At 40.3% G+C, this 22276-nt stretch overlaps 1 protein-coding gene across 1 annotated transcript in view; it reads left to right on the top strand.

The window, feature by feature from the left end:
- Positions 1 to 1677: 1677 nt before the first annotated feature.
- The window catches only part of tenm2a (teneurin transmembrane protein 2a), a 167369-nt gene continuing 146770 nt past the window's right edge, over positions 1678 to 22276 (top strand). The window contains exons 1-2 of the mRNA XM_030062014.1: positions 1678 to 1770; positions 5994 to 6338. Coding sequence (XP_029917874.1) covers positions 6113 to 6338 — 226 coding nt within the window. The 5' untranslated portion in view covers positions 1678 to 1770; positions 5994 to 6112. The remainder of the gene's footprint in view (positions 1771 to 5993; positions 6339 to 22276) is intronic.

Here is a 22276-nt window from a genome sequence, read left to right as displayed (position 1 = left end):
CATTATGAAAACTAGCAGTAGGAACACCCATCCCTCCCTCTGACAACAAAGCTTGCTCCCATCAGCCTTGTCTCGAGAAACAGACAGTTCATTTTTCTATGTAGTTTTCTTAGGCTTTATCAATATCCAACACTGCATGATCTATGGGAGCTGTACACTCTATTGTCATTTACTTTTTTAAAATCAATTTTCCGTGGTGGTAGACTAAAACTCATTCTGTATATTGCACAGAGATATTTGTTGAAAAAAAGAATAAAATCTATTCATTGTTAATTAACTAATTGTCTTGATTCGATTAGCACCCTAGGAACAGATTTTAATGATGAAAACAGTGGATTAAACACAGTGATAAGGAATTACAGTAGGCCTGTAGTGCATGCTTTGAGATAAGATATCAAGCTTAAGCTACTCTTAGGGGAATTGTGATTTGATGCTGTTATGAATGGTATAGTTTTTTTTCCATGTTTAACATATGGCCATGACCTGTATTGACTCTGCATGTGTCTCTTGACTGCAAAGTACGTGAGCCTTTATGTGATTTGTAATGGAGCACAAGTTTCACACAATGACGTCTTCTTTCTCCATAGTCTCACACAAGCCCTCTCTTGCTGCTTCTTTCTCTCCATTTCTTTGTCTCCCTCCTCTTTCTTTGTGAACAAACTGTGTAAACAACTTAATTTGAACAGCAGCACAAGAACAGCAGAAAATTGAAGCCAAATGCTTTTTAGCCACAATTTTGTCTTTTGTGATAACAGGGCCTTGTCATTTGAATAGGCCACCTTTTGTTATTCAGATTCCTCTTCAAATTAAAAAAAAAAGAAATAAATAACCCAAATGAAAATCTTCATCTCCTATTGGCAGAGAGTGTTGGAAGAGTGGATAAATATTCTGATGGAAGAGCTCCATGCTGTGTTTTATCAGGTTGTTAGCTGCCAGTCTTGTTGGCCTGTTGTTGCTGCTGGTTTGGTTATGATCGAATTTGAAGTCAGGTATTGCTTCACAGGCTTGGCCTAGCACCATATGCAGTATATCACAAATTAGGGGAATATGAGAATGTGAGGAAAATCTGTGAAAATTAACGATATGTTTACATAGCCTAATGTGATAAACATGCTTGCATGCACGTTAATAGGTCAACAGACTTGTGGAGAAGGTGGGTAGATGTGCTGAAAACTGTGCTCGTATTCAGTATTGTAACTTTACAGATGCAGATTTGAGTATGTGTATATTTTTTTCAAAAACTCCAATTGGAAGTATGCCATAACATCCAATCCTAAACAGAACCTAGTATCAATGTTGGCAGATCACAGATATATACTGATTATACTAAAACGTGGAAATTGTGTTAGTGCTGCCCATAGATTAGTGCTGCCCATAGAGAGTGAGAGAGAGATAGAGAGAGAGAGAGAGAAAGCGAGAGAGAGAGAGAATTCTAGTCATTTTTATTCAGAAGCACTTCAATTAATTTTTGTCCCAGTCATTTTAGTCGTCAGGTTAGCCAGCAGAAGGTGCTTTGTGATTGCTTTTTGTTTTTCTTTATTTTATTTTGTTTTTCTTTCTTTTTGTGCTTTATTGTGCACTGTGCTACACCCCCGCACCCACCATCCCACATGCACACACACACACCTGTGTGCACAGGTGTACTGCATACTACTAATGGCTTGTATGGGAATGTCCTCTCATTTAACCCTGCTTGTCCATTATTGTTCCATGTATTCTCTGATGAAGATCTCATAGACCGAAAGCTTGCGAAAGTGAAATTTGCACTCTGTAAGTGTGTCAATATCTTTATTTCTACTTGAATTTTCTCATCTTCCAGCACCTTGCACAATTATTTCAGCCGGGTGGAGCGTTAGTACTCCTACATTAGTAGTCAGTCTCACCAAATGTGACAGGACACTATTCTAAAAATACTATTGCATTTTCTGAGCTTCCTATTTTATAAGTGAGCATGATTTTTAATACTGTATTAACTTTACACGTGCCACAATACAAAGGGTAAACTATGCCTCAAGTATGTCAACATTAAAACACATAAATAAACACTGTGGCATGCTCTCCCCCTAACTAATGTGATTGTCAGAGTTTTAAGTTTGCACTGAAGGTTCACGATCAGAGTTGAAACTTGCAACAAGGCCTATTGAACTCACACAAAAGAAAGTCGACACATCTGGTCTGCAACACTCTGTAACGTGCCAGTTTATACTAATGGAATTAGAGGAGACAGCGTATTGTTTCCATAACAACGATTCTCTTTACTTGAGTGTTTCTGTCGGCTTTCCGGCGCTCGATAGTTTGCAGCACAGCACTTCTTCATGCTGCCTTCAGAGGAATGGGATATTCCGATGATGAGTATCACCTGTAAAATTTCTGCATTAACTGTGTCAACTCAGGAAAATGGATTCTCTCCTCCTTGATATTCCATCGAGGAAATTAGGAGTTTCTTCCTGTTGAAAGCATTAATTTCTCCCGAGGTTACACAATGAACGCCGTGTTATCACCGTGGTTACAAATTAACAATAGGGATAATTCACAGTCAGACTTCCTGTGGAAGCAGCTTAGCTGTCTGTAAGGTTGTCTGTGTTGTTGGCAAAAAGGGGGCAAATTAATGTTTATTTGTGCCTATCTATTAGTCCACCTTTGACATTTTTGTGTGGTTAGCATGGACACCAACTTTCAATTCAAGCATTTCTTTAATCTCTTAAGTCTATTTATAAAGTCTGAGTGATATAATGTGTAAACTTTTACTTCAAATGAAACTTATTAAGAATTGTGGTATAATTGAAAGATCTTCAATTTAAAGATCTTGCAGCAAAAAAAGTCAGTTGTTGAGAGTCAGTTGTGATCAGCATGTTGCCAGCTAATTTAAGATGGTTATTTCTGTGGTACTTCTTGAGGCAGAGCAAAATAAAATAAAAAAAAAATTAAAAAAAGAAAATACTGCAGTCAGTTTCAGGCTGTAATCTCACTAAGGCACCACTGTTGAAACACTGTTGTCCCACTGCTGGCTTTGTTTACTGAGTGGCCTACTGGAATGAAGACATATCTGTTTTACGATGATTTGTTTTTTTCCTCTGAGCTTTTAGTGTAAGGGTTGACAGTATTTACCACCTTAACAGGAGTTTGTTTTGTGTTTTTAGAAAGGAAAAGGTTTGTTTACAGTTTTTATCTTTATAAATACTGTAGTCTGACAGATCCATATTTTCATTTTCCAGTAAAGGTATTTTCTGTGTGCAAGTCAAACTCCTGAACACCATTTGAATATACAGAAAATGAGTTCAAGAAATTCTAAGTTATGTCTTAAAATCGTTGCATCTGTCATTACAGCCTTGTGCGTCTCAATACTGTTTCTGCTGCTCCATACTTTTGTTTGATATTTGAATGCCATTCCCTCAGAGGTTGATCAGGTAGAATGGTAAATCATCATGTTTGATGCTCACTAATACATTGATGTCATTAGCTTCCTATTAACTGGGTGTGATTTCTAGTTACAGTGGATTTACACTGTCATACACCATTTTTTTCTTCTTCTCAAGCTCTTATTTGCAGAGAAAAGGCCATTATCTGTACCAAATTTCACCTCTGTAATTTTGAAAATGAATTCTCCACCCTCCTATCGTCTTCCAATTACATTTCTCATTCTGCCAGGATTTCATGGTCACTTCACGGTCACACGCATGTCTCTTTTCTCCTTCACTTAACCAGCCCTCTCTGCTTATCCAGCAAATGCAGCTACTTGCAGGATTGTGCGCGTGTCTGCATGTTTGTTAGCTTGTCTGAAGACGTATATATATATAATCTATGTTCTATTTGTCTGTCTGTCTGTGATTGTACCTGCACACACGTGTGGCTGTGCACCTGTCACTGTTTGTGTTTCATGGCACAGTATCAATCAGAATGACAATAAGTCATTACACTTCTGATAAATGAGATAATCTGCCTCAGAGTGATGATCAGGGAAGGTAAGGCCTCTGTCACCAGAGCAATTAACAAACACAAGCTTGGTGTTTAGGGAGTGTGTGTGTTTGTGTGTGTAGGTGTGTATGTACCTCAGCGACCTTGAGGAGCACACCTGCGTGGGTGGAATGAGATTGATTTGTGTTCCAGATCCCGTGATCAACCTCCCTTCTCCATTTTATCCATCTATCTCTCATTCGGTGTCCTTTTCCTCCTCCTACTCAGCCAACATTGCAAGTACCTCAGCTTTACTTATTCTAGTATGTTAACTGTGCATATACATATGCAAAGTCACACACACACACACTCACACACTCACAAAGCCATGGTTTCCCATAGCTCTGCATAATGCCAGTCACAGGGTCCCCACATTTTCTGAGCCAGTATCCCTCTCTTTCTTCTCTCCCTCCTCCCAAGGTACAAACACATTAAGGTTGAACTGCTAATAGCCTGTGTGATGGATGCCAGTGCATAATGAGCTCTTTATGAGACTTAATACCTACTGTTAATCAATGGACATAGCAGGGCACTTTTCAAAACTACCTCCTAAGCTTTTTGCAATGAGTTCTTATTCAATAGACTGACTCACATTCTGGGTGTTTGCCTTGTTCTATTTTTTTCTCCTCTTCTCAGCATTTAATTAGTTATATCATACATTTTAAAGCAAACTGTACCTCTTTGTGATTCCCTCCACTTGAGAAAAGTACTTGCCTGGTCTGCAAGTGATAATCGTGGAATATTTTGATCAAGATGCAGTATTATGCTGTACCACTGTAATGCAGCCATCGGCCCAGACTTTTCTAAGCCAGAAGCAATATAAATATGCATGTTATTACCATATACCCTGTATATGCAGCCACTTGAAAAACTGTTGTCAATTACTGTTGATTATTGTTGATTATTGTTGATTGTTGTAAGAACTCTGAATTTAAGCTGCCTATATAATGCATTGCTCAAGGCCAGCAGACTGGTATCGTGCTATATTAGCATCATAATCGTGTACAATCTGCATCCATAAGCATACGTTTTGAATAAATTAAAAGTGGGCTGGTTGTGATACAATTGCCGTGGACAGATAAGGTGTTTGCACAGAGGAGGTGGTTCTTTCTTGGTTTACCTAAGTAGTTTTACAAGTTGTGTTACAAGCTGCGCTTGGTTAGATTCCTGGTAGTGCTGTTATCTCCGCACAGGTATCCTCTGTGCTTGGGGTATGTGTATATATATGTGTGTGTGTTTCTAGCTGTTTAGAGTGTGAGTATATGTGTGTGTGTGTGTGTGTGTGTGTGTGTGTGTGTTTAACTGGTGTTTGAGACTTGCTGTGTGTGTATCTTTGTCTGAGTGTGTTTGATTATCCCTTACAGCCTCTAAGGGAGTGGGATTCATTCTCACTCTGATAATGAGGGAGAGACTAGCAATGCCCTCAAGTCATTTCTCCTCTTCTTCCATCCTTCCTGTTGCATTTGGCTGCTTTTCTTTCTCACCCTTTAAGTTTTTCCAATCTTGATTATCTGTGTGGCTTTCTCAGTCTTTCTGTCCGTCTTTGTCTCCCTCAGCTTTTCGGCCTGTTTTAGTTCTTTATTCTATTGCCCTTCTTCTTGTCACCATTGTTTTTCTTTGTGTGTGTGTGCGCGCATGCAGGCATGTATACGCATGCCTGTGCTGCCAACACCAGTTACTGATAACCAAGGCATGTTTGTCATTTTCTGTTTTTATGTTGTAGATCCAAATGCTGCCTAGCCATTTGTCATCCGCCTGGTCGATGGTCCACTAGCTATCTGGCCCACAGCACTGCCAGCTCCGTTTCTCCTAACAATGTCCTGACTTAACCCACATCAATACTCTTATGTGTGCATGTTTGCCTGACTGCTCAAACGTCTATTCCCTGCCGTCCACCTTACCAAACTTTTCCTGTAGATTCTCCGGGGGGCACAAAGCAAAAAAGTGTGAGTCACAGTGGTGAATCTATTAATTGTGTACTAACCTTTTGCTCTCTTTTCCGCTCTCTCCATCTTTCTTTCTCTATCTCTGTTTTCCAGGTGACTGAAGTGGAGATTGACATTACGGAGGCCCTCTAGGAGGCCCCTCCATCTCCCCCACCATCTCCTCCTCCTCCCCGCTTTCATCTCTCTTCCCTGCATCCCTAAACCCTCCCACGATGGATCTGAAGGATCGGAGGCACCGCTCCCTGACGAGGGGTCGCTGCTCCAAAGACCCCCACTACAACACCTCCTCTCTGGATGCAGATGATTGCCGTGTGCCCACCCAGAAGTCCTATAGCTCCAGTGAGACCCTCAAGGCCTTTGACCATGAGCAGAGGTTGCATTATGGCGGCTGTGTGACTGATCTGGTGCACCATGAGGCCGATGAGTATTCCAGGCCAGGTGGGTGTCTGGAGTCTCTTTATACTGTGAGCTTAATCCATACCTTGCTGGCACAGACAGAATATTTGTATTATGTAGGAACCACATTACCTGCAAAAAGTTTTCAAAAAACCGAGGTATAAAAGTGATTTTCTCAAGTGAAAACTATATATTTTATTTATTAATAAAGGATTAATAAAGCATTAACAGTTATTTGGTTTGTTTTAAGTTTATTTCCATAGTGAGAAAACACAGAAGTGAATTAATTTTAAAAAATACAGCGATAAAATAAATGAGAAAGGGGAGACGCAAATGTGAACTTATGCCTTTTTCATAGAAGTAATAAAATAAAAAAGAGAAAAATAATTGGCATGGCCCCAGAGTCATGAAAGATACAGATTGTCAGATTGTCTGTTTAAATGTTGCCTATTATTTCTGCTCTCACCACATGTGGAGTAGCTAAGGAAAATAATATTCCTGTCCAGCATGTATGAGTGAGCTCTGTGTGGCTTGTTCCTGTCTCCCTCATGATCCCATTCTGTGATTCTACCTTTTCCACGTAATTTGTTGAAACATCTGGATGCTATCACATAGTCAGTTAGCACATCCTCATACATATGCCAGTTTTTACTCGCGTATATGCTACTATATTGCTTCTGTGCACTTATTATGAAGCTTGTGCATCAACCCATTATTGTAACAGTGGAGCAGAGACGGTGGTCATTGCTATAAAGCCACCAAAGCAGACCTTTAGCACTGGAAAGCCTGTCATAATGAACTTCTGTATCCCCTGGTGAGCAAGCCAGATGATAGGCCAATAGGTCATCTCTAGATGGGCAGGTCTCCTCTCACAGGCCTTTCTTTAAAGTGTGTGCGAGTGACTGAGTGTGTGTGTGTGCGTGTGTGTGCCTTGCCTGTGAACACGCGTGTATTGCAGAGGGACATGAAACAGGCAGTATTGATCCCTGGCTAGTGAAAGGAGTCAGACTCGATGGGATTGATCGGTGCTAAGCTCTGTTTCTCTGCATGGACACGGAGACGGAAAGGGAGGAGAGCTCAAAGCAATACAACAGAGCAGAGCAAAATAGAATTCTTTCAAATCTAGCCCAACTTAGCCACAGAAGAACCCTTGAAGATATCCACTTTTTCAGATACAATGCAGTTATCTTGACTAAAATTATATACAAGACATCCGTATGTTGGAAGAGGCGATATATTGTCAGGATTCAATTTTGGTAATTAGAAAAATAGCTCTACCTGTGAGTAATTAAACACACACACACACACACACACACACACACACACACACACACAAAACATGCCACAAAAAACTTTTTTTTACTGCAAAAAATCCTTCCACATCACTTAGTTTCATATTCAGTGTTAAAAACTTATTTTTCTTCAAATGAGTAAAAAAAAAAAAAAAAATCTGACAGTGAAATGAGATCTTCCCACTTGTTTCCAGCATGGTTTCTCATATTTTAGACATTTTTTCTGGGAACATACAGTAAGAAAGATCAGCCCACTTATATCAAGAAAACGACACAAGTGGAGTTATCTCACTCGCAGATTTATTCTTTTGTTTTAGGAAATACAAGATTTCGATGAGACTTGTCAAGATAGAGAATTTTTCGTAGTGTAATGGATCATCTATTGGGGCAAACACATTTTTTTTTACAAAATGTTTTAAGAAAATAAGAGAACAGAACAGCATACTGTGTTCCCTAGAAGCATAAGGTAAAGGTGGAAAAAGGAGGATACACTGGCAGGGCAGATCAAAGAGTGAAAGTCAGTGGTGTGTGCTGCTCGGACACACTCCACTGCCGCACCGAGCTGACCTCACACCAGGCGATGTTACTGGTCGATGCCACAGTCCTCTCAGCCTATCAGCTCCCTCTAAAGCCCAGAGCCGCAGATGCATCGTGGGAAGTGTGGCCACAGGAGACCAACAGTGTTGCAGCACCATATGGACTGTCACACCACAGGAGGAGGAGTAGGGATGGAAGGAGGGAGAAAGAGAAAGACATAAAGAGTGAAAGAGTGTGTGTGCATGTGCATGTGCATGTGCATGTGCATGTGCGTGTGTGTGTGTGTGTGTGAGTGAGAGGGAGAGGGGCGAGAGAGGGAAGAAGCAGCTAAAGAAACTTTTCTTGATCTTTCTACGAGTTACTTTCATCGGCAGAACATGAGATAAAGGAACTAAGATGATGTTTTTGTTCTTCTTTTGAATAGCTAATAGGTTAGAGGCAAAATGGGAAGAGGAGAACAAAACTTTTTTTCTTTTTTCTCTTCCACTAGTAACTGCTTAAAAGGGACATGAGAGGAGACCAAAATCTTTTTTTTTTTTCCTGCTTAATATCTAGCAAATGGTTTGGAGGCAAGATGTGATATTTGAACTGACCTGAGATATTAGTAATTCATGCGCTGTTGTGGCACACTAGAGAATATTATTAACTTTGATTAAATTATAATGATGTTGTTCTTTTGTAAGAGGGAGTCATCATGGTGTTTTTGCTCCCTGTTAAAAAGTTTTGAGGTCATCCAAAGCGTTTCTTTTTGTAATTTTGCTCTAACGCTTAAGTGTAGTACAACCAATTTACAGTTCCGTCGCATGTTAATGTATATTGATCTACATCTGTCACCATATTATGTGTGAGACAAGCAGGTGCAGGTGAGAGTGTGAATAAGGAGCCTTGGTGCATGCACACCCACCAGCATAAAGGCTATTGTAGTTTTGGATTTTTCATTAGTTTTATTTTTATTTTGTTTTGACTTTCTAGTTTTAATTAGTTTTTAATGTGGGCTTGCTAGCTAAATTTATTTTATTTTTCCAGTATATTTCCAGTGTTAGTTTTAGTCTTTTTTGTACATGCACGCGTGAGGCACTTGCTTGTGCGACTGCACCAACACGACATGAACCATCCGCTGGTGTAAAACTGGCACAGCTAAAAAAATGGAAGATAGATTTCCTATCCACCCAAAATACGAGGCTTATGTATGAAATAAACTGACAGACAAAAACTGAAGACATTTTTTCTATGATTTTTTTTTTTATTATTTAAATTAGTTTTCTAAACATACAATGCAATTTCAGTTATCTTTTTTTTTTTTGCAAAGCCTCATTTTTGTTTTTATTTCAGTTTACAAAATATTTCTGACATCTAGTTTTCATTATTTTGTTAGCTTTCGTTAATAATAACCTTGACTAGCACGCCCACACACAATGAACCCAAAATTTTCCGAGATTGCAACTGACCTTCCCAGTTGCAGCAAAGTACAAAAAAAGTTCTATTTCTGGCTCTATCCTGTTGAATTTCGCTGTTCATCTCTCCTCTCTGTCACTCAGCATTGCCGTCTCCATCTCTCTGTATCAGCGTCAACAGATAGCACCAAGCTCTCACCAGCTTTGCTTATGTCCTCTCCACTGTATTTGCTGAAAGATACAAGATGCAGCATTTTATGTGCTGATTTTAGAAACGCCGTTTAAAAAAAGACAGGCTATCTTGTCAGCTCTCCTATGTACCATCAGCGCATTACATCACAGCACTGAACAGTTTACATAACCTCAGATGAAATGTGAATTTTGAAATGTCATTTTTATCTGAATACTGCGCAGAGTGTTGATGTTGGAATTCCCGTCTCAGTCCGTGCAGCCACGGATTGAAGTATTTCATTAAACAAACCAGATTGTACGGCACATTTTTGAACATGTGCGCACGTCCAGTTCATACGTCTTGTCAGTCCAGTGTGGCACGCCAGTGCATTTCAGTGTTCTGAGCACTCCACTCCCCTGAATGGCCCTTCTTCCCTGAGGGGTTTTGATAAAGGAGGTTGAGCTTTGCATCCCCATAGATCCAGAGGACCCCCCGCTTTCAATGGATCTCAACCCTGCTGTTTCCCCATTACACACTCATTAGTTGGTCTGCTTGGATAAGCACAACCAATTAACACACTCTCTTTCTTCACATAACGTCCTGCAGCCTAGAAAGTTCATTACAAGTATGCTCTGCCGCAAAGAGCCATATATTTAGAAACATCATTCTTCTTAATGAGCTTTATTCACACATACTTATCATTTATCTTTATCAATAACTCTATTTGCATTTAAAAGGCAACCTGTTTGCATATGATGAGCAAACCTTTAGAAGTCCCAATTCCCTGTCATCTCTTTTTTTTTTTTCACAGTGAGCATAGAGACATGAAAGTATAAGCAAATCCATTGCAGTGCAGTTCTATATAGATTAGCAGATAATTCTATATCATGCTGTAATAAGCAGGTCAGTGCTGTCTTGAGAAATAAATAAGCACTAACAAGCAAACTCGCACATGTATACCTGAAAATAAAACTTCAACTCTCACCTCCCTGCATGTGTTGTTACCTTGAGTCTGTGTTTCACCTCTCTGATCTCACAACCTGCACTGCAAGTCTTCCTCTCGTCTGTCTCTCTCTCAGTCGCTCTCTTCCCCTCCTGTTCAGCTCTCCCTCCCAGTGTGTCTTTCCCTGCAGGTCCACCTCTAGACAGCAGGCTTTATCAGAGCCACTGGAGTCTGTAGGAGCTCTGCCCTTTCCTTTGAGGAGGACCTAAATGAGCCCCTCTGCATTCCCTTCTGCTGTCGTGCCCCTAGGGCTAGAAACCATGCTGAGAATCCACCACCCACCTGCCTGCCTTACTGCCTGCCTGGACAACACTTGACACCATCTACTTCCCCTATTCTCCTCTCTGTTTTTCTCTCTGATTGACTCTCCTCATCTCTCTCTCTCTCTCTCTCTCTCTCTCTCTCTCTCTCTGTGTCTCGCTCATTCTCACTTTCTATTTCTGTCTTTCATGTCCTCTTTTGCTCATGTCACATCCCTCATGCCTACTTTATCTACTTCTCTTGTTTTCTCCTCTTCCTGACATTTTTTATCCCATCCTTGCTGTTGCTGTAATATTAGATGTCATATTAGATATCAAATCACGCATCTCCAGTGCTGAGAAACTTACTCAGAAAATGTAATGTGTTACTCATCACTCATTTAAAAACAACAAAAAAAGTTTTCACATTTACTAATTTCTCAGCAGCAAAAGTAATTAGTTACGTTACTATTTAAGTTACTTTCCATTACCCACCTGACATTTACATATGCCATAATCTAAACAATATTATTAGCCTGGTGTTATGTCAACCAATAGTGCACCCCCTAATTTCATTTCATTTTCAAGATCTGCAACAGCTATGTGAAATGATGGACGCGCATCTTAAATGAATCCCCTTTAATTAACAAGTAGAGCGCCTGACCACATCAAAACTGACATGTCAGTATTTTTTATTGAAGATAGTCTGCAAAATAACAGCCAAGAATCAGCCAAACCGCATGGTGCAACTGTGCACATCATCCTGGCAATTCATCTAAAGAATGCCTGCATGAAAGAAAACAGTAAGTTTAAAGTAAAGGGAGTATCTGCACAGTAACTTCCTGTGGCTGAAAGTCAGAGTATCATCTCTCTCCGCCGTCTTTTTCTTTGCTTTCTAGCTGCATACATATGTTTCAACCTGCCCATATTAAACCAAACAGGGAGCGGGGGAAAGAAAGGTTGAATGCATTACTGGAAATAGTAACTGCAATGTAATTACTTAATTTCAAATTGTGATTCATTTCAGTTCTCATTGGAATTTAATTTAAAAAAGCAATGTGCAACGCTGCACATCGCTCATTGTATGCTATGTCTCAAACTGAGGGTCCCCACAAGTATAGTAAGATAGATTTTGTGTGTGTCTGTGTGCACGCGCGTGCGTTGCGTGTGTTTCGGTGTGTCCGTGCAATCCGTTGCATCACAGTAAACCTGGACTGTTGATGATCAAAGAGAGAACAAAGCAGCTGCATGCTATTAAAAATAAATGACTGTGAGATTAAATGCAGTTGTTCCCTTCTTTACCCCATCGCTCTTTATCTCTCTCTCTCTCTCTCTCTCTCTCTCTCTCTCTCTTCTCTGTGGCGTTCTGCACCACTGCGAGCTTGGGAAACTCAAAAGCATCCTGTAGCTGCGGCAATAGAGTAGAGGAGCAGTAGAAGAATATCCTGGGGGTGGCTCTCCTCCAATCCTCAAAACACTCCCACCCACTCCATCCGTCCATTCGCTCTTTTAGCGAGAGGAAACTCTGGGTCCGTCCCCAAACTCTTCACCACTCCTCTCTTCTCCTCTCTCATTACCACACATTGCCTAACAGGAAGTAAGTCGGAGGAAACGAGGAGAGGAAAGCAGTAGAATGGATAAGTGAATGAGTAGCTGGCGGCGGTTCCTGATGAATTAGCCCTATCACACTCTATTTAACATACAGACAATGGCATAGCTTGGTCATGACCATCCTGTTTAAAATACCATAGGCCTTCACATTTTTTTTCAAACATGGAACGTCAAATACACTTTATACATCACATCTATCATGGTCAGTGCAGGGAGTTATTTAAGTTCCATAATGTTATTAATTGGGCTAGTAATGAAGTAGTGTAACAGGTTACTGTTTAAATGGATTTTAGAATATGTTTGAAGTTACTGTGAAATTACAATGAGATCTTCTTCTATTCTGTTAATTATTTCTGAGCACTGCAGTCTGTTAATTATGTTGTTAAAGCACTGACTGCAAGATGTTTTAGTTTAAGACAGCGGACTATTTAATTATTGTTATTGTTTTAATCAACTGTTTTGAAAATTACTTAGCTTATTCACCAATGTTTTCTTTGGTTTTGAAGCGTTTCCAATGTAACTTTGTTGGCATTAGACTACCTGGGCCCTGATTATGAATTTATACTTTGTTATAATAATAATTATTATTATTCTGTATATATTATTACTTTATCATTACCATTACTGAAATGAATATATGTGTTAATATGCACATAAAGTAATAATATAATGTAACCACTCTACTTTTAATGAGGACTAGTAAGTAATATATTAAATTTTGAAAGTAACTCCCCCCTCTTCTTTGATTTACATGAGAGAAAGCTAAACAAATGAAATAAAGTATAGAATCCAAAAGGTAAGGTAACTTTAATGTCTGCAAATAGTTTTCCACATTAATATTGAAAGGATTAACCATTATTTTACCTTGCAGCTAGCCCGGATAAAGGTTATGCAGCATTTGGTTATTCCTAGCACATGTGTTGACCCATAGTCATCTTAAAACAAGTAATTGTGCAGCCCGCAGTCAGTTCAACTCATGATTGAAACCAGCTAGAATGCTGATTACAGGCTTCTCAACCGTCTCCTTTCCACTAATTTCACCTGTCTCTTTGAATTGATTTGGTGTCCACAACATCCCAGTCTGAGCATGCACATGGGCGTGAAATGTAGGAACACTTCCTTGAATTGGATACCGTTGCGGATCCTCAGTCAAAGCTGTTTTATGTGAGGATTGTAAGGAGATGTTTCTGCCTCTAACACTACTAGGACAAAACCCAGGATGACAGACCAAGAATAAATTTCCAGGTCACAGAGCACAAGAGGAGGCAGAGGTGTAAAGGATAAGGTATTTTTGGATGAACGGGACGCGCCCTGTGCGTCTGGGTTTGTATGTGGGTCCCATACAGATACAAGAAAGTCACTAGTTGTTAACTTCCCTCAAAGCAACATCTGCTTCAGTGCATGGTTGTACACCCTCATACAGACAAACACTCAAATAACAGTTCATGTTAAAGCTTTTCTACACTGACCAAACAATTAATCAGATCAGTCAGGTAACATTAAGGGTGAAACCAGCAAATAAGTCATGATGTTAGCTAATTCTAGGTAGCTGCATTACTCTTAATGGGTTTTTTTTTGTTTTAAATAAAATTATGGCAAAGCAGCCAACCTACAAGATCAGAATTAGGTCAAATTCTTTTTTTTTTTTTTTTGCCATAAACCAAAAACCTGTGCCGATTCTACTCAATTCTGTGCTGACGGCTGATTAGGAAAATAGTGGATCTTGCAGGTGGACTGTCTCGAGCGAAAGGAGGTTACAACAGGAGGAAAGACAACTTTTACTGTCGGAGGAGAGACCAAAGCTGCTCAAAGCACTGTAGCTGCGTACTGAACAGCTGTCTCCGCTTCCTCTCTTTCTGTTGTCCAGAACAGCACTGTCACTGCGGTCTAGTTAACTCAAATGTAATTTCTGTGGTCTGGAAGTTAATGGCAGGTAGCCAAACAAATCACCGTAGTGACTTGTGATCTCATTTATGCAGTCGGTCAGAGTTTATATGGAACAGACAAGTCGAAACTCCGAGAAACGCCAGTTGTGTGTATCAAGTTTGGGGAAAGGTTTCACAACCAGTTCTGACAAATGCGAATAAACTGCTCACCCCAGTGTGATGTCTGGGTTTGTTGGTGGTGGTGGGAGTTTGTTAGGTCAGAGCGGAACAGACTTTAAATGGTGTCCATTTATGGACTTTCATCAAAGACGGAGAGAGAGAGGGAGAGCCGGGGGTTGGGGTGGATGGGTGGGGGGGTTGGGATTAATAGTTGTGTTGGAACTTAGTGGTGTGACTGGCACTAAATGCAGGTTTACGTGAACCTGATGTGCCCTTGGGATTCAGTCTATAACATTATCCACACGGCTGAGAGGAGACTACTTTATACTTTGTCAAATTCTGTCTATGTTGTGAAGGCACTAGCTATTTAGCACCGATGCTGGCAGGAGTGTACGTACACACAACCACATACACACATACATACACACACACGCACACACACATGCAAGCAAAGATTGGATAACAAATGAGACAACTAATAGAAAGAGGCCAGGGAAATCCATGTTGAAGGTGCTAGCTATTTAGCACTGATGCCAGCACGCACGCACAGACACATACATACACACACACACTCACACACACACGCACGCAGATTCGGTAACAAACAAGACAATTAAGTTGAGTCCGAGGAAATGCATGCTGACATCCGCAATTTTCCTAGAATGAAAATCTTTCCTCAGACAATGTTGTGTGGGTTTTGTTAGAGTTGAGTTAATCTATGTTTACTATGTAATGACCCTCTTTGACTCTGCTTTGGCAGCTTTTGATAAATGAGGCAGATTGTAAATGTCACAGTTATCAAGTGTGATTTTTTTTTTTTTTTTTTTCTCAGCTGAGGCGCTTGCTTCCTAGGCTGTAATTAAACATGTTCCCCAGCCTCAAATTTGACTGTGTGTGTGTGTGTGTGTGTGTGTGTGTGTGTGTGTGTGTGTCTAGGTGTATGCATGTGTATTTGCCATATTTCATGCTCACATGTGTGTGCCTATTTTTGTGTTTGCTCCATCCATGCTTTAGTTGCAGAAGATATGGGACTGATTTGCATTCCAATTTTAGTCGTTGTGTGTGTAAATTAACTTCTATCACTGCAGGATTAAGATGAAGGAGATGAAGACAGACATAAAGAATGAGGCTATAGATTCAAAGGAAAGTGATTTAGAAATTCAGGCAGAGATGGAGGTAGAGAAGATGGATGATTGGGAACATATACAGTATCTTGGAGAGGATATGAGCACATAGAGAGAAGGAGGATAAAACAAACAGGAGCACACAGGAATTGCAGGAACATCAAGAGACATAGTGTGTGTTTTCATGCATGGCATTTCCATATTTCAGTTATTAAGTAGTCTCACTTTGAATAACATCATGTAAGCATCATACCCCGTTAAATCTTATGGACTGGTTGTGCAAACATGAAAATAAGATTCTCATATTTTGTTGTTTTTTTTTTTTTGTTTTTTGTTTTTTGTTTTTTTTGTATCCAAGGGCATTAGGTATAATATGCTCCTCTGAATATTGAGCATTCATGATCTGAAAGATGCAGATAAATATCTGTGCTTATAGACAGTGCCCGCTCCATGATCTTGAAGGCAGCATAAGCTACATTGCAGTGATTGTCTGCATTCACATATGGCAGGCGGTTTTATGGCGAGGGACAAGTGTAGGCCTACTTGTTCACTGTCTCTAGCTTTAGCCTCTTATCCAGGGAAGGGAAATGTTTCACTAGCTTTTCACCTCTGTGACAAGACCTCCTCCTGAGTGCATTATGTCATGTCAAGTCCCATCTGACCCACACTGTTGGGTTCTGTGCAGACAGATAAAAGGACAAGTGCATTTCCATCCTCCTTAAGTCGCTGGTAATGTTTCAAAATCCCCTGGTTTTCACAAATGGCTCCTGCAATTTGCAGAAGCTGCTACAAACCCTTCTGTATTTTTGCACCCCTGAAGCTGATAAAGGAAATTAAAGCAGATAGCTGGTCATTTCCCCACATCTACATCTGCTTTGTAGTTGCATAAATAAGACTGGGGATGCATCATGTCTAACAATGTCTTGTTTGACTGGTTTTATCGGAACCATGCCCATTCCATCCCGGTTTGGGATGCTGCTAATAAATTAGATATGCACAGCTACCATTTGCAATATCCTGCCTCATTTTAGCTTCCAAGAAGACTGCATTTTCACGTTACCTTGCCAGGCACCTGGATTTGTGAGATCACCATCATGTGACAATCCATCTTGCCAGACTTTAAGTGATGCGCTTATGGCCGAGCCACAGTGGTTCAGACCAGTGTCTTACCGGCAGCTACGGCATGGTTTATATGGGACGATAGCGAGAGGCAACAATTGTGGCTCCCAAAGAGGTTAGCAGAGTTAGCGTAGATGTTGCTGTAGCATCAGTTGCATCAGAACTGGGGAGTATTTCATCACTGAATATTTATTGAATTCATAGGTAGCTACACCGACTTGCTTGGTGGCAGTCACAGTTCCATAGACTGCGGCTTGTTGTTGTTTCCTCTTTGTCACTCTCCTACTACGTCGTATGGTTCGCTGATCTGAGTCGGTGAAGTTAGCCCATGATGGACAGTGATAGACAGATGGTTCATCCAATCACCTGCCAAGTATTTTTAAAAGATCCTGTCCTCTTCCAAACAGTTTCCAACGACAACTTCTCAGATGGTTCTGTGTAACAAACCATCTGGCGCCTCAGGTTAATTTCCAGGGTCACTGTGTTGTGACAGTTTCTGGTTTTGTCTTGTAAGTTACTCAAATTTTAACAGGCTGCAGGGCAGGCTGTCTCTGGAGCAGATTCGACGATTGCGGAGGAGAGAGGCTAGCTTGAGAGACTCCATGTAGTGTAAAAGCTGTGTTCTATTTCCAGCATTCAGCTAATGCCTTCAACTTGAATATTGATATCTCAGTAGTTTCATGTGGAATATGCCAATGTCATAAGCAGACTGAGGTATTTCTCACAGTCGAGTCAGCCTCGGCCTCATATTCGCAAATGGAAGGTGTTTCTGTGATTAGCAATACACCTCCCTGTGACAAGGCTCCTCTCGAGTGTATGCTGTTGTGTCACGTCCTGTCATGTCCTGTCTGACCCAGACTGTTGTCCTCTGGGCAGGAGTTAGAGCTAACCCAGGGATAGATGACATTTGTCACACCTATTTTGGTCCCCTCATTAGGAGTGCAAGGACCCTTGCGGCTCTGGTGGGAACCAAAAGAGAGAATGTCATATGGGGGTGTGGGAAGTGTTTGACCATGACGCTCCTATTTGGGCATATCTGTTAGCTCGTTACTGCACTGCTAATGGTGGCGTTAATGACATGCCACATGCTATGGGACATGGTAGTGTGTGTGTGTGTGTGTGTGTGTGTGTGTATCAGGTATTACTAATGTTGTGGGGACGTAATCTGTTTACAAAGTCATGTTGTGGGGACTCGCCTTCCTAATGAGGACAAAAAGCAAGTCCCCTTAGCAAAAACCATTAATTTTAGGGTGAAGACTTGATTTAAAGGTAAGGGTTAGGTCAAGGTTAGGGTTAAGGTTAATGTTTGGCAGGTAGTGGTTAGGGTTAAGGTTAAGATAAGACTCCAGGAAATGAATGTAAATCAATGTGATGTCCTCTGAAGTGAGGAAACATGCGTATGTGTGTGTATGAGTGTGTGTGTGGGTGTGTGTGGGTGTGTGTGTTAACTGGATTTTTGATAATCAACACCAAGAGCCCAAGAGGTTAAGTGCCAGTGTTCACTGTCATCCTGTCACGACATGTCACTCACACACAGGGAAGGTAATGTCATAGCATATCTTGGCCTCTGCCAGTCACTCGCCGTGAGTGGCTGGGAGCGCTCGAGAAATGAACAAGGCTGAAAGGAAGATTTAACGACAGATTGAAACAGAGAAATGCAGAAAAACGTAAATTGTATTTGCATCCACAAAATTAGATAATAATGAATATTCCAGTTTTCCTCTCTCAAAGTGGATCGTGTAAATGGATTGCTCTGTTTCAAGAACTTTAAATAAATCTGTACCTTCAATCCAGTGAATGTGCCAGTTAAGAAAACATGAATATGCTGGGGTTACAAGTGATATGGTATGTGGCTTACTTATTGTTGTAAGGGCATATTTAGTTTTATAGATGTCAAGATAAAACTTTTGTAGCAAGCTTGACAGTGTCAGCTACTACAAATTATATTGTTTATAATCGTGCCAAATAAATAATAAAAGAATAATAAAAGAACTGCCTTTTTAAGAGATAAGGCATTTTATTAGATGGCCATGAGTGTGATAAGTGACATTTGTTAAACCAAATGGGGCAGGACGAGTAACCTCTTCAGCCATGATTTAAATCGATATAAGGTGTTACAGGTTGACAACACAGAGGGACAGGTCGCAGTCAAAATACTGAAAATAAAGCAAAAATTTGTGTTTATTTTTACTGTAATTTTTAAAAACAGCTATTTTCAAATTTGTTTAAAGATAAAATTATAAAATAATAAAACAAAACAAACAAACAAAATGAATTTGACCCGAACCATGGTGAGCGCTGTGTGTAGGATGTTGCTGTCCACATAAGGACAAATCTTTTGATTTTATCTTCCTCTGGTATAGCATGGAGATTTCCTCTAAAAAAACTAAATAAATTAAAATCAAAATGTATAAATAATAACAAAAAAATACATAAATAAAACAAAAGAGGAATCCTGTCATTCCTTGTTTATCTCGGTAGGACTGCGACTGGGAGCATGAGAGACGGTCGGACCAGAGATGGCGATCTCATTATCGACTACTGTCAAGCTTTTGTTCATTAGCATACTCACTCCTGGTATCTCTCTGTGTGTGTGTGTGTGTGTGTGTGTGTGTGTGTGTGTGTATGCGTATGTGTGTGTAAGATTCACCGTTTTATACACTTCTTCACCTCATCACCATGGAAACCCTGATTTGTAGAGATGTTTATTCGTATTCTTCACTGCTCCACCCATTTATGTGTGTGTGTGTGTGTGTGTGTGTGTGTGTGTGTGTGTGTGTGTGTGTGTGTGAGAGAGAGAGAGAGAGAGAGAGTAATAACAGTATGTGTAATTATAGTAATTGCACAGCAAGCTACAAACTCCATTCTCATTCTATCACCTCATTGGACAGACCTTTACCTTTTCACAGTAGGTGTCAGTTTATCCTGGTTCAGGCCACAACACACACACACACACACACACACACACACACACTGAGCTTAGATATCTTCATACCGTGTATCATGCTGGTATATCTCTCAGGTGCAGCTCCTGACTTTTCACTACATCAACATGGGAAGCACTAACATCCCTCTTCCTTTCTTTGATTTTATCACACCGCTCTCCTTTACTGTCATTTATTTTTTAAGAGTGAGCAGTCCTCCCCGGCTCAGTGTTTGTTTTTCTCTTTAATTGAGACAGAGGGTGGGTTGACAGGAGACAGATTACGAGAGACACAGGAGATCGAGTTCTTGTGGGATTTGATCCCAGCTGAGCAGGAATACGTGACTCCAGAGGCCTGGGTCTTAACTACTTTATCGTCTCTTGGTACCTCTTTGTCATTTCTCCTCTCTCCTTTCCCCCCCTGCTATTGTTGAAACTTTTCTTCACTAAAGCTATTTCTTATTAGGGTGAAATGTCTATGTATAATTTATTGTTTCATAAGTCAGAAAAGAAAACACAAAAGAGAACTTTATCGTCTTCTGGATACTAAAGTGCAGTGCAGATGAATTTTGAATTGGACACAAATGAAAATGGAAAATATTAAGATATTGCTCGTTCTTGCTGCTATTAGCCATAAATTCTAAGATTTTCCCAGTTGTGACAAAGAAAAGAAGGCTTTTACTGTTATTAGCACTAATTTCAGCAATTTCATGGGATTATAGTGTGACCTACCGTGCACAGTTGCCTGTGCCTCCTGATTTAAATGCTTCCTCCACGCAGGGGCAAACGAGTTCACAAGTTACCACTTTGGGGCAAATCAGAGCTTTTTTTGAGCCGGTGCCCCCCTTCCCCCTTCCTCTAAAGCAAAAAGTGGCAGCTCCGAGGATGGCCCAAACTGTAAAGTACTTCACTTGGGGGAAAAAAAAGAATCATAATTGCAGGAATGGAAACCCATGGGTCCTGCCTGCTTTACATCCTTCAGGGAATTACATGGTGGGGTGACTGAAAGTCAACCAGCATAATGCAGAATCCCGCTGCCTGTACTTTGCCTGTCAGTCTGCTAACAAGCACAAATGATTTTTTAATGATAGACCCCTCTATCCCACAATGCAGTGTACTCACAAGCACATGGCACACACTTGCACCCACACACATGCATAATGGGTTTTACTGTATTTTATCAAGGGAGGTACATTTAGTTTAATGAATCAGTGAAAAATGGCATTCCCAATAACAGTATAGTTGCAATTCAGTTCCAACAAGATGTTTTCTTTCCCCCCCATGTCACCCGTTTATGTGAGACGGAAAATGTGATGCATGCTCACCCCCGACAGTGCTTTATCTCAGGTGTAGCCTATAAGTAAAGTCAATACTGAACAAAGGAAAACAAGAAAACAATAACCGAGGCATCACTTGGGCAACTTTTCAACCGAATGATGCATTTCTGTCAGGCAATGCAAATATCTAAGATTCAGTGTGTGGGAACTGTTGTTTCTTTGTTCCTTCGTCTCATGCTTTGACTGCATCATCTTTGTATGAAGAAGAATTTCAGTGATCGTCTCACTCAGATATATATGCATTGTACTTCAGTTTTATTTAGATTTTGATCAAACATTTCCGTGGTAGTTGAGGCCCATCTATAACACAATAGTAAACCTCAATTTTGAAGTTTTGAAGAGTAAAAACTCAAAATTCTGAAACAAACCACCATCAAACATACCACTTAAATATATATCTGTATATGTATATGTCTATCTATCTATCTGTCTATCTATCTATCTATCTATCTATCTATCTATCTATACATCCATACATGCATATACATATACATATATTTATATACATACATACACAGATACACACACACACACACGCACACACTAAAAGAATTTTCTCACTAAATAGAGTACATAGAGAGTTTTTTCTGTCCTTGTATCTCTCGTAGGTCAAGCAAGTGAGATTCAGTCCATGCCTTTATCTCTGTCTTTCTCCGTATCGCTGCGTCTCCACGTTTCTTTCCTTCTTTATCCATCTACCCCCCCTCCCACACACACACACACACACACACACACACACACACACACACACACACACACACACACGCACACATACTTTCTCTTTCCTTACACACTCACAATAAAAACACACAAATAAGCACACCAACTGACAACATCGTCATGTCAACATCACATGAGGCAGCTACCGGAGGTTTTTACACAGCACTCATCTCATCTATACATACGGTGTCACATGTTAATATATACTTTAGGTGTGCAAGTGCAAGCCACGACATGCGGCACACAGAGAAAGGCATTGATCTGATTTGAATGCGGGGCCACATTTGCCCCCACATCTGTCATAATTTTATACACCTAACATGCCATTGGTTTTCTATTTGTGGAATAACTGAGATAGATTTCCATGCCTGCTTCAAACCCTCAAACCAATTCATCTTTCTTTGAATACATGTAGATTGCCACGACACCGGGCTGTTTCTGCTGCTGATGGTGATAGGGGGTGA

This window comes from Myripristis murdjan, chromosome 10, assembly GCF_902150065.1.
Source record: "Myripristis murdjan chromosome 10, fMyrMur1.1, whole genome shotgun sequence".
Classification (NCBI taxonomy): Eukaryota; Metazoa; Chordata; class Actinopteri; order Holocentriformes; family Holocentridae; genus Myripristis; species Myripristis murdjan.
Note: the sequence above shows the minus strand (reverse complement) of the source record. Positions and strands in the feature narration are given on the sequence as shown.